The sequence below is a fragment of the Dipodomys spectabilis genome, unplaced genomic scaffold (assembly GCF_019054845.1).
Source record: "Dipodomys spectabilis isolate Male_0828 unplaced genomic scaffold, ASM1905484v1 ptg000329l, whole genome shotgun sequence".
In the NCBI taxonomy this organism is placed as follows: Eukaryota; Metazoa; Chordata; class Mammalia; order Rodentia; family Heteromyidae; genus Dipodomys; species Dipodomys spectabilis.
In genome coordinates, this window is record NW_024871006.1 from 5,742,593 (window position 1) to 5,755,068 (window position 12,476).

A 12,476-nucleotide genomic window follows, 5' to 3' on the forward strand; every position below is an offset into this window, starting at 1 on the left:
GGAGGAGAAAGAGAATGCTACAGATGGCCCTGCCTGCCTGTTCGGCGTTCAAGATGTGATTCCTGATTATCTTTTTGTTTGTTCTTCTGAGAATGTTTTAAATCATAAACTCTTCAAGGTCTGTGGTGCACAACTTGTAGAAGAGTCATTTGATAACTTTTTGTCATTTGATAGTCATTTGATAGCTTTTCCTGATGGATTAGAGCAACTCCTCCTGTCAGCCTGCTGACGCTGTGGAGCTTTGTTCTGCTTCAGGAGGCCAGATAACATTCCCATAGCTCATTGCATTCTTTCATGTGGGCACACACATGGCATCTTTGAAAGCTGACAGCTGCAATTCCCTGGAACACCAAATGCTCTTCTGAAGTCCACGAGCTATCTTTACACTACAGAAAGTAAAACAACTCTGCCAAGTCCGCTTGATTTGAAGAAATAGGCAAAACTGCTATTTTATTGTCAGAGATATATTTATGCCCAGTTTGTTCTTTATTAAACCGTACATTTTATGGATTAGGAATAGCTTTTTGGATTCCCTTGGGTCCCTTTAGTATCATGCAGTTACGCTAAGTACACGTGGAAACTGAGAAGGGGAACTAGCAGACACTGCAGACATTCTTTCAGCCTTGGGCTTCAGTAACTGTGGCATGTAGACCTCAGACTTTCGAGATTTATTGAAAGACAAAAGGGATCTTTTTTTTTTTTGGTCCGGTCGTGGGGCCTGGACTCTGGGCCTGGGTGCTGTCCCCCAGCTCTTCAGCTCAAGGCTAGCGCTCTACCACTTGAGCCACAGTGCCACTTCCAGCTTCTTTTTGCTTATGTGGTACTGAGGAATTGAACCCAGGGCCTCATGCATGCAAGGCAAGTGCTCTACCACTGAGCCACTTTCCCAACCCCGATAAAAGGGATCTTGAGTAACATAAAGATCCCTATTTTTTTTCTAGCTAGTGTCTTCATTTTCTAACAGGTCGGTTAATGTAATTTCATTCATTCATTCAGTTATTTTTATTTTTGTCAGTCCTGGGGCTTGAACTCGGCCTGGGTGCTGTCCCTGAACTTCTTTGGCTCAAGGCTAGTACTCTACCACTTGTTCCACAGCCCTACTTCTGCTTTTTCTGAATAGTTAATTGGAGATAAGAGTCTCACAGACTTTCCTGCCTGGGTTGGTTTCAAACTGTGATCCTCAAATCTCAGCCTCCTGAGTAGTTAGGATTACTGGTGTGAGCCACTAGCTTCTGGCTCTGTAATTTTATTTTGATAAGGGAGAAGCTACATAAAAACTTCGGAACTCTGTGGATGTCCTTTATGAATGTTAAGCATTATCAGACAGCAGTGGTTTGCCTTTATGTTTATTTTGTCGGGACCAGATACTGCCATTTTGGTGGTAGGCAGCAAATAGAAAAAAGAGTAGGGGTGGAATTAGCATGCACATAATGTTTTGAGCCAAGGATAACCCAAGCCACTTGACAGAGCTGAGCTGGAGCCGTGCAGATGAGGATTTAAATAGAGCAAGGCAGTGGAGGCGAGGCCCGGCCTGCCGCTGTAGAGGGACCTCCACGTTCCAGGCTCCCAGCAGTTGTCTGTCCCACTGGATGTGTTAGTTACTTTGCATTTTATTGTCATGACCCAGGTCTCGCTGTGGTGCTCTAGGCTAACCTTAAGCACCTCTGCTCAAGGGATCCTGAGTGTCTGGGCTGCAGGCCCAGGCCATGGTGCTGGGCCTCCCCTTGTTTGTACAACTGTTTAAATGACATAATCAGAACAGCCAGTCAGCACGTCCTGCTCATGGAAATAACCAGCCACACTTACAGTTCAGGAAATGTCTTTTTCGAAGGGGATGAAACATGACACTCAGTGTAAATTACTTCTCTAGGTCCCAAGGATTTGCTTTACTTATATGAATCCAGAGCAGCCAGGCCTGAGTTGGGTTTTGCATGAATCCCAGCTAGTGTGGGAAGCTACCAGAGGTTGGGGGTGGGAGGGAGCAACCCTTCCACTGTCCACGCCCAGGGTTGCCTTTTTTTTTTTGGTCAGTTGTGGGGCCTGAACTCTCAGCCTAGGCGCTGTCCCTCAGCTCTTCAGTTTAAGGCTAGTGTTCTACCACTTGAGCCACAGCACCACTTCCGGCTTTTTCTGCTTATGTGGTGCTGAGGAATCGAACCCAGGGCCGCATGCATGCAAGGCAAGCACTCTACTACTGAGCCACCTTCCCACGCCCAGGGTTTTGTCTCAATGTCAGACACAGGAGGCAGCCCTCCGCAACCAGTGTAGTGCTGTGCCCTGCCCGCCCCCTCCACCCCCCAGTCCTCCTCCTTGGCGACTTCCTGCAAGTGACACAGAGTGTGTTGTTACTGGACAGCACACCAAGCTAAGAAAGTCTGTGGAGTCTCATGATCGTGAACAATTTAGAATGCTTTATAAATGATGCTGAGACCCTCAACTACAACTACAATGTCATGTTGGTAACTTTAGGGAGAGAGAAAAAAAAAAAGCCTGAGGCCTGGCTGGCTTGAGGTCTTCCTGGCTCATGGCTTTATTTTTATTTTATTTATTTTATTTATTTAGTCGGCTGTGGGGCTTGAACTCTGGGCCTGGGTGCTGTCCCTCAGCTCTTCAGCTCAAGGCTAGCGCTCTACCACTTGAGCCACAGGGCCACTTCCGGGTTTTGATGGGCGGGGGGTGTTATTGGAGATAAGAGTCTCAGGGACTTTCCTGTGTGGGCTGGCTTTGAACTGCGATCATCAGATCTCAGCCTCTTGAGTAGCTAGGATTATAGGTGAGAGCTACCCGTGTCCTCCACAGGTTTAAAACGATCTAGTATGAGAATCTTAGTGCACCAACAGGGCAAAGAAGGGCCCTATGTCCTAAGGGCAGCACATGACTAAAACAGGTCAACAGGCTGTCTCTGGGGTCTGCTGTTTCCTGGAAAACTGACGAAGCTCCCTTGTGGCGTGAGCTCACTAGTGCTGCCGCTGGCCAAGGCATTTCTTTGGGCTCTGATCTGAGGGATGGTTGCCTGACCTGGACTCCTGTGTGACAGACAGGACAAAAATAAACACAATGACAACAACAACAAAAACACATGAAGACCACCTACAAGGTGTAACAACAGGAGCAGCAGTTAGCAGGTGCCACGAGCCAGTATTGTATTGATTGCTCAGCCTTACTTTGAGAGTAGACAAGGTTTTATCCCACTTCACAGAAGGGAAACGTGGGGTGGAAGCTGCTTGCCAAGGGACAGTCCTTGAGTGGTGGGGTGACCGCCCTGCTCCCTGTTCCCCGCAGTCCCTACCCCACCACGCAGACAGGGAGTCTTTGCTTATTTAATAGACTTCTTTCTTGTTCCTTAACCTCCTTCCTCTCCGCTGGTCTGTTTAGGTTCCCTGCTGGCAAGAACACTTCCCAGCCTCATCTTGAAACCCCCTCTCGCACTTCCTGTTCTCTGGAACTGGAGCTATGCTACTGGGTGCTGCAGCTGGGTTTGGGTCTAGGTCCAAAAACAGGAGAGCTCAGGCTCTTATTTGCTCTGCCATCTGCTCCCCAGTGATTGTCTTCCGCTCAAAATGACAATGCCCAGAGAGTGGCTTGATGATGATTCGCCAGGAAGGGTGGGCCTGGGGGCAGGAACAGGGATGTAAAACAGTCAGCAGGAGCCCGGGTGCTGGGGTGGTCGTTGGTGCAGAATTGTGCAAGGCTGTCCCGGAAGTCGGTCTACTGTCCTGAGAATGGTAGGTGTTCTTCCCCCTCCTCCCCATCCATGGAGCCCAGTTCCTCATTCAAGTTTCTGTGGAGAGTAGCTGTGGGAGCTGTTAATGCCATCAGCTTGGAGCGGGTGGTGTCAAGCTTCCTATAATGAGAACTCTCCCAGAACATCTGCTTGTCCCACCCCTGCCCTTCTCCAATGATTGTGTGAAAACTCTTCCCCACTGCAGTCACACTTGCCCTGGGGGCTTCTATTAACCAACCCGGGTATACTTAGATAACTACTGTATGTTCACATGGAAATAAGATCATTTTCTGTCTTTATCTTCCATTTGCCTTTCCCTTACAGAAGGAAGACCTGTATGCTGACATTTACATCTAGTTCCTGAAAAAAAAATAGTTGGCTAATTATAAACTTACATCTTGTATTTTTCAGGCCATGAAGAGATAATCATCATTTTAGGCTGGTTAACACATAAGTTTAATCTGGTGCCTGTTTAATAGATTCTGTTTTTTTTAGTGCCTCTAAACATAGAGTCCCAAGCCAGTGCCTACAGCCAGGCACCACTAGAGAGGCTCACCAGGAATATTCCAGATAACTGACATTGTTTAGTCTTCTGGACCGTAAACTAGATTTAAAGCCCGGGGTCCCAGTGTGTCTTGAGAGGTTAAAAAAATGAGCTGACACACTCATTTTTCTCATTTTAATTAATGAAACATACTCAGTTATGGTCTGAATTATATTTGAAAGCTCAGAAATCCTATCAGCAGTCTGTTAGTGTTTACAAGAGTCTTGGTGATCTTGCCTGGGAAGTTTTGAAGAGAAATACATTACAAATACTTCAAGATAAAATGTTCTGGGTGGTGTGTGTGTGTGTGTGTCTGTGTGTGTTGAGGTTTGAACATAGGTCCTCCCACTCCTGCTTGGCTTTTTCCACTCAAGGCTGGCACTCACCACTTCAGCCACACTTCTACTTCAGGTTTGTTTGTTTTTGTTTTTTTTCTTGTGGTGTCCCCCATCCTTAATTGTAGATAAGAATCTCACCAGCACTGGCTGGCTTCATACTGACTGTGATCCTGAGATCTCAGCCTGGAGTAGCTGGGATTACAGGCATGAGCCTCATCAATGTTTGTCACATGCAAATGTCTAAAAGATGTTGTCCAGCCAAGATTTTAGCTGAGGAGTTAATTGTTGATTCCGCCAGAAGAAAGGGAGCTCTGTCTGTAACCTTAGTACATCATAGCTAAAGTAGGATCTGCCATTTAGCAAAATGCAGACTTGCTAATCGTTTACCCCTTCAGGTGATGATTTTTCTGTTGAGCACAACTCTTTGTGTTTGTCATAGTAGCTCAACTACTGAGCCGCTCGGTCCTCCTAGTTTGAGCCTGTGAAGTACTGATGGGACTCAGTTCTTTCCTGGCTGCTTCTTCTCCTCTGCAAACCCCTTTCTCCTCAGGAGGAGCTTGCTTTAGCCAGCTGGCCAGGCCTGACCCCATGGCCCAAAGTCATCGTCACATTCCGCCATCTTCTCTACTGTGGTGCACACTTGGGAGTTTCAGGGCTCACCTTCCTAGGCCACGTTCCTGCATCTTCCTCTGGTCACAGGGCCTGAGTGTGGCCTCTTTCCGTCCTTGTTTTGATGGTAAATCCTCGAGCTCTGGGATTTTCTAACTGTGCTGAGTATGTGTTCTTAGAGAGGCTAAGGCATCATATAGTCACAGCTGCTGCCACTGCAAAGCAGCTCTGTTCATGAGTCAGTTTGAGGGTCATATCTCTTGTACGGCTGACCATAGGTCTGAACATAGCAGGGTCTTCCAAATGGGTTTTCTGCATTTTGCAGCATTCAGCTTGGTAATTGTCAAGTTGAATTGCTTTCCCCAAAATATCGTTTTCTTTAGCAAGGTACGAGCTTTTAATATGTCAAAATTGCATTCAAAGGTTGGTTAAGAGCTCAAAGCGCTGCTGCCTGCTTCTAAATTGCAGGCTCCGAGAGAGATCTTTTGAAAGGGGAGAGTGGGTGGGGAGGTGGGAGGAAGAGCTGGAAAGAGCACTCCCCGGAAGGAGGCGGCTTTCGCTTTCTGGAGGAGGGGAGCACAAAGGGGAGCAGGCTGATTAGGCCCAGTGTTGTTTTTATTGTTGGAACAATTGCTGTGTTAAACATAAGGAGTGAGCAAATGACTACAGTAGTTTTCTTATAAAAGTAAGTTCCTTTAAAAGCAGACCTCTTAGAAGAAATTACTTCTGGAAGGTTTGTTTTGTTCAGCCTCTTGCTATCAGTGTTGGTCAATGCTGGGCATGACTGGATCACTGGATCACTTTGCACAGTCCTTGGGGGAAAGGAGAAGACCACGGGACTGCTGCTGCTCTTCTGGCTGTGGCTTGAACCTGGCAAGAGTTGAGTGGTGGTCTGCGTCCTCTTCCTTGTTCAGAGCCAAATGAAGGCCTGCTGATGTGGATCTTGGGCAAGAGTCAGGGTCACAGCCTAGTGAAAACCTGTGTTGCTGGCTGAAGGCTAGTGGGAATCTGGGGAAAACCATCGCTTCTGCTGTAAGCTTCCGGCAAACCAGTGTGTGTATACATTTTTACGTACAAATGTGGAAGCTTTGTTTAATCTGTCACATGCAGGAGAATGTGGGTTGGCTTCCCCTCTCTTCCTCCCCACCCTTCTCTTTTTGGTGTGGGGGACTTGTTGCTGCTCTTCTGGCAGTGGTTTGAACCTAGTGAGAGGAGTTGTTGGGCTGGCTGGGGGACGGGGGGGAGCAGCGGTTCGAACCCAGGGCCTTGCATATGCTAAGTACATGTTACACGGAGCCTCCACTCCAAACCTGGCTTCCTGATTTGTGCCAATATATGTATACTGTAGCTTTGTGTAATAGGAGCATATCTCCCCTCTAAAGCTGCTTTTTAAAAAAAATTTTTTTTGGTTGGTTGTGGGGCTTGAACTCTGGGCCTGGGTGCTGTCCCTCAGCTCTTCAGCTCAAGGCTAGCGCTCTGCCACTTGAGCCACAGCGCCACTTCCACTTTTCTGAGTGGTTTATTGGGATTAGAGTCTCATTGACTTTCCTGCCTGTTCTGGCTTTGAACTGCCATTCTCAGATCTCAGCCTCCTGAGTAGATAGGATTATAGGCATGAGCCACCAGCACCCAGCTAAAGCTGTTTTTTTTGGTTGTTGTTAAATGGTTTCTCCAACTTTGTATTTTAGAAGATTTCCACTAAAAAAAAAGTGCTAGAAGAGTGAATACTCAAATACATTTCACCCAGACAAACAACACACACACACACACACACACATACACACACACACACACACACACACACACACACACACACACACACAGAGTCAGATATCGGGCTTGAACTCGGGGCCTAGGTGCTATCTATCTCTGAATTTTTCTGTTCAAGGCTGCCACTCTATCACTTTGAGCTACAGCTCCACTTCTAGTTTATTGGTGGCTAATTGGAGATAAGAGTCTCCCAAGAGACTTTGCTGCCAGGCTGGTTTCAAACCATGATCCTCAGATCTCAGCCTCCTGAGTAGCTAGGGTTACTTGTGTGAGCTACCAGCTGCTGTCATTTTTTTTTGGGGGGGGTGGGGTAGGAACATCTGAAAGCAAGTGTATGTACAGTCATGACACTTTCCCTGAGCTCCAAAGTGTGCTTGCCTAGGACCAGCTGCTCGCGCACTGCAGTGACCAGCCAAGGAACGCCACTATGATGTGCTCATCTCACTTAATAGGGAACACTAGGTCTCTCTCCAGGTTCTGGGTGGCTGTGGCCATTCCTGCCCAGCAGCTAAGGCCTCCTTGTACCGGGCAGCCTGTCTCCTCAGAGGCCTCTATTCTAGGCTCTTTTCTGACACAGTTTTTTTCTGTTGAGTTCAAGCTGGGTGTGTGTAATGCAGTTTGTAATCAGAATATTTCTTCTGCTTTCCCCATGAATAGTTTCGAGGTTGGCTGCATGTGCAGAGGGCTGGAGAGCCCTCTCTGGCCCCGCCCACCTCCCAGTGCAGGCATATTGCCAGACTGTGTCCTTACTGGCCCCAAGTCCAGGCATTCTAGTAGGTGGTGCCTACTAGATCTTTCCATCATACGGGCACCATGGTGACTCTTGACTGCAGGATACTACTTGGAGACCGACTCTGCTCTGGAATGGGGTCCATTGCAGACCTCTGTCCGAGCGGCTTCCTGACCACATTCCTGGCTGTGCAGAGGCCTTACCTCATCCTGACATTCCTCCCTGACACAGTGTCAGGGAGCTCCCTCGCTGACACACTTTCTCCCTGGCCACTTTTCTTAGTAGCACTGTGGTTTATAATGCTATACCTCGTCTTTCTTTCTGGTGTTCAGACTGGTGGCTGGGGTCCTTTTGGGCTGCTTCCCGGTGTCCTTTCGACATACATGTTCATGTCAGTTCTCTGTGTAAAGAAATGCTTCAGAGATCTGCATGTCGAGTTTGCCTTACCACAACTCATTGCGTCCAGGCTCTTCCAGTGGGTTAGAACTAGGGCTTACCTATATTGTTTTTAATAAAACAAGAATGCTTTTAGTCAGGCACTGATGGCTCATTCCTGTAATCTTAGTTACTCAGTGTGCTGATATCGAAAGATTGTGGCTCAAAGAAAAGACTTGGAGATTCCATCTCTGGCTAACCAGCGAAAACCAGAGCTTAGAGGTTCAAGTAGGAGAGCACCAGTTCTATCAACTCTTTGCAGTCTTTCTTGCCTGCATCTTGCCGGGAGGTTGGTGGGAATTGTGTTAGGCCTGTGCATCCAGTTGAGCAGAGAGGACATCCTCTAAAGTTGTCTTTTTCGGGAGAAGGAGAAGATACTGGTTGTGGGGTTTGAAGTCAGAGCCTGGGCATTGACTCTGAGCTTTTTTGCTCAAGGCTAGCAGCCACAGTGCCACATTTGGCTTTTTGATAATTAACTGGAGATAAGAATCTCACAGACTGGGCTGGGATGTAGCTCAGTGGCAAAGCGCTTGCCTAGCAAGTGCAACGTCCTGGGTTCGATCCCCAGTACCGAAAAAGAAAAGACAAAAAAAAAAAAAAAGAATCTCACAGACTTTCCTGCCAGGGGGCTGGCTTTGAACCACGATCCTCAGTAGCTAGGATTACAGGGGTGAGCCACCAGTGCCCCTCTACAGTTGAGTCTTTGTTCCATGAACATGAGGTAGCTTTCCTTTCTAATGGAAGCTGCGGGTGAGCGGGCATGCATGGAGAACCGCTCCTTTCTCCAGAGAAGAGCCAGGCCCACTCTTCCTTCCTGTCTATGTTCTTTTGACCATAGGCCTATGAGAGGAGGTTCCCTACCTGTCCTTTGATCCCAATGTTCGTGGACAGTGACACTGTGAGTGAATTCAAAAGTGAAGATGGGGCTATTCACGTCATTGAGAGGCGCTGCAAGCTGGACATAGATGCCCCCAGGCTACTGAAGAAGGTGAGTGAGGAAGAGTGGCCGTCTTATAGCTTCTGCCGGACCGGAGGTGTTGATAAAAGCCTTTCCTCTGTACTTCTTCATTACAGATCGCAGGAGTCGATTATGTCTATTTTGTCCAGAAAAACTCCCTGAATTCTCGGGAACGTACTTTGCACATTGAGGCCCACAATGAAACATTTTCTAACCGGGTCATCATTAATGAGCACTGCTGCTACACGGTGAGTGGCCACCCCCACCCTGGGCCGCTGGGGCCTCGCAGCACCATGCCGCTGCTGTGACACCGGCATCACTGCTGTCGGGTGCTGGAAGGAGGTAGCAGCTGTGGCTGGAGCACAGTGTGGTTGCTCTTAACAACCAAGTCAGCCAAGGATGCCTTGATTTGGTTTTAAAGATGACTTCTTCTCCTCCGACCCTAATACTTTAGAAATGTATTTGAAAGACTAAGATACTGTGTTTCTTTTCTTTTTTTTGTTGGTCATGGGGCTTGAACTCTGGGCCTGGGCGCTGTCCCTCAGCTCTTCAGCTCAAGGCGAGCGCTCTACCACTTGAGCTACAGCGCCACTTCCGGTTTTCTAGTGGTTTATTGGCGATAGGAGTCTCACGGTCTTTCCTGCCCGGGCTGGCTTTGAACCTCGATTCTCAGATCTCAGCCTCCTGAGTAGCTAGGATTACAGGTGTGAGCCACCGGCGCCCGGCAATACTGTGTTTCTTTAAGAGTAGAGACCAGTGATAGAGGCCCTGAGTTCAACCCCTAGTACCACAAAAATATAAACGAAGCCAAAAGATTAGTGCTGACAGTCTCTGTCTTCCCGTCTGTATTGCTTCCTCTGATTGGCACAGCTCCTGGCAGCTCATTAGAATAGCCCCGCCTCCTAGCTCTCCCCTTCAGCGGCTTCTGAGCCTCCCTTCCCTCTCTCCTACTCACATTGTTGCTGTCCCTTCACTGTGCCCAAGGCTTTTTGACTGTCTTGCTGCCCCAGACACAGGCAGCTTCCCCAAGGACTTCTTCGTTCCCTCCTCAGCCTTAGCCCACTAATGCCTGCCGTGGCCACTCTAGTGACTGCAGCAGCCTGCCCCGCCCCCAGTCCTCCCTTCCCGTGGTGCTCCGTGGCTGATGGTTAGGCTGTCACCTGCCCCAGGCGGTGCTCTTGCTTTTCCCTAGGCGAGGACCCAGCTCCATGCACCAGCTGAGGGAGTGAAAACCAAGGCTGCTTTTGTAGTCACTTTTGGGACCTGTCATGGCTTTCAACCCCTCTGTAATCCTGCCTGCTGTTTTCCCCATGGCAGCACTGGTAGGAAAGTTTCTCTGGGTTCCCAGTTGGAGGATGAACGGTGTGAAGTAGGTCTTAGTGTTGAGTGTGTTGGTGGAGCTCTTTTCTCTCTCTGCAGGTTCACCCCGAGAATGAAGACTGGACTTGTTTTGAGCAGTCTGCAAGTTTAGATATTAAATCCTTTTTTGGTTTTGAAAGTACAGTGGAAAAAATCGCAATGAAACAGTATACCAGCAACATTAAGAAAGTGAGTCTGTGGGCTCCTAGAGCAAAGGGAGAGGCAGGGCTTGGAGGAGCTCTGGGCGTGGTGTGATTTGGAAGTCAGGGATCCCCCTGCCTGCTCGGGCTGCTGCTTCAGCCTGAAGGGGTTACCTGGTGCTGGTGGCAAGGGCAGCAGTGGAGGTCGGGTGAGGCAGCGGCAGCCAGCTCACAGCACCCTCAGGTTTGCCCTCCAGGTTTGCTGAGGGGAGGAACCATTGTGCTGAGATCCTCCAAAGGTGGACACAGGATCCCCAGCCTTTGAACTGAGCTCCTTGGCTCTTAGGGATGGGGATGGAGAAGTGTTCGCCTGGGATGGTGCACGCCTTTGGAAGGCTTGTTTGATTTCTCAGTGTTTTATTTTTATTTATTTTTATTTATTTATTTTTGGGTCCGGTCCTGGGGCCTGAACTCTGGGCCTGGGCGCTGTCCCTCAGCTCTTCAGCTCAAGGCTAGCACTCTACCACTTGAGCCACACCACCACTTCCGGCTTTTTTCTTTTTGCTTATGTGGTGCTGAGGAATCGAATCCAGGGCCTCAGGCATGCAAGTCAAGCGCTCTACCACTGAGCCACCTTCCCAGCCCTTCTCAGTGTTTTAAAACGACCATATCTACTGGGCACTTGTGGGTGGCTTATACCTGTAATCCTAGCTACTCAGGAAACTGAGATCTGAGGATCACAGCCAGGGCAGGAAAGTTTGTGATACTCTTTATCTCCATTAATTCTTAGAAAAAGCCAGAAGTGGTGCTGTGGCTCAAGGGGTAGAGTGTTAGCCTTGAGCAAAAAAGAGCTCAGGGACAGCGCCCCGGTCGAGAGTTCAAGCCCCAGGACTGGCAAAAAAAAAAATCCAATTAACCAGCAAAATCTAGAAGTGGAGGTGTGGCTCAAATGGTAGAGCTCCAGCATTAAGTTAAAAAGCCAAGTGAGAGCTCAATGCTCTGAGTTCGAGCCTCAGTACTAATACGAAAAGTAGCCATACAAGAATTCCCTCTCTGCAGTATTCCCTAAACTTTTGGAGAGGATGAAATAAAATAACTTTTTTGTGTGTGCCAGTATTGGGGTTTTGAACTCAGGACCTGGGTGTTGCTCCTGAGCTTTTTCACTCAAGGGTGGCGCTCTACCCCTTGAGCCATAGTTCTTCTTCTAGCTCTTTTGGTGCTTACTTGCAGATAAGAGTCTCATGGACTTTCTTGCCTGGGCTGGCTTTGAACCGTGATCCTCAGCTCTCAGCCTCTTGAGCAGCTAGGATTACTGGTACGAGCCGCCAGTGCCTGACTCCAATAACTTTTGTGTGTCAAAGTTCAATTTTATTTTAGTTTTGTAGAGACAGGTCTCACCGCTGTCCAGGTGGCCCTGGATTCAGGGTCTAGGAATCCTGCTGCCTCATGGTCCTGAGTACTTGGACCGTAGGAACACCACATCACAGAATTCAGTTTCTGACAGGGCCTTATGAGCTGGTGAGGGATGAGTGATTTGCATGTTTGACTGTGCCTTAGCTTGTGATTGGTTTCGTCTTAAAGGGGAAAGAAATCATCGAATACTACCTTCGTCAGCTAGAAGATGAAGGTATCACGCATGTCCCTCGCTGGACGCCACCTTCCCTCGGGCCTTCCAAAGAGACGCTGTCATTGAGCAAGAATCTAGCAGTGTCCACGACTGTCATTGTCCCAGATGCTACCCTCGAGGGCCTGGGTGGCGAGGCCCTCAGTAACCCAACTGGGGCGCCCGAGCCTGTGGTGGGGACACCTGACGGTAGGTGTGAGAGACATTTCATTCCTCCAGCACCAAGGGAATCGTGGGGTTCTGGT

At 48.6% G+C, this 12,476-nt stretch overlaps 1 protein-coding gene across 1 annotated transcript in view; it reads left to right on the top strand.

The window, feature by feature from the left end:
- Positions 1-12,476, top strand: part of Sec14l1 (SEC14 like lipid binding 1) — a 37,182-nt gene that overhangs the window by 11,260 nt on the left and 13,446 nt on the right. Inside the window, exons 3-6 of the mRNA XM_042702662.1 lie at positions 8,989-9,138; positions 9,225-9,356; positions 10,528-10,656; positions 12,189-12,420. Of these exons, the coding sequence (XP_042558596.1) occupies positions 8,989-9,138; positions 9,225-9,356; positions 10,528-10,656; positions 12,189-12,420 (643 nt within the window). The remainder of the gene's footprint in view (positions 1-8,988; positions 9,139-9,224; positions 9,357-10,527; positions 10,657-12,188; positions 12,421-12,476) is intronic.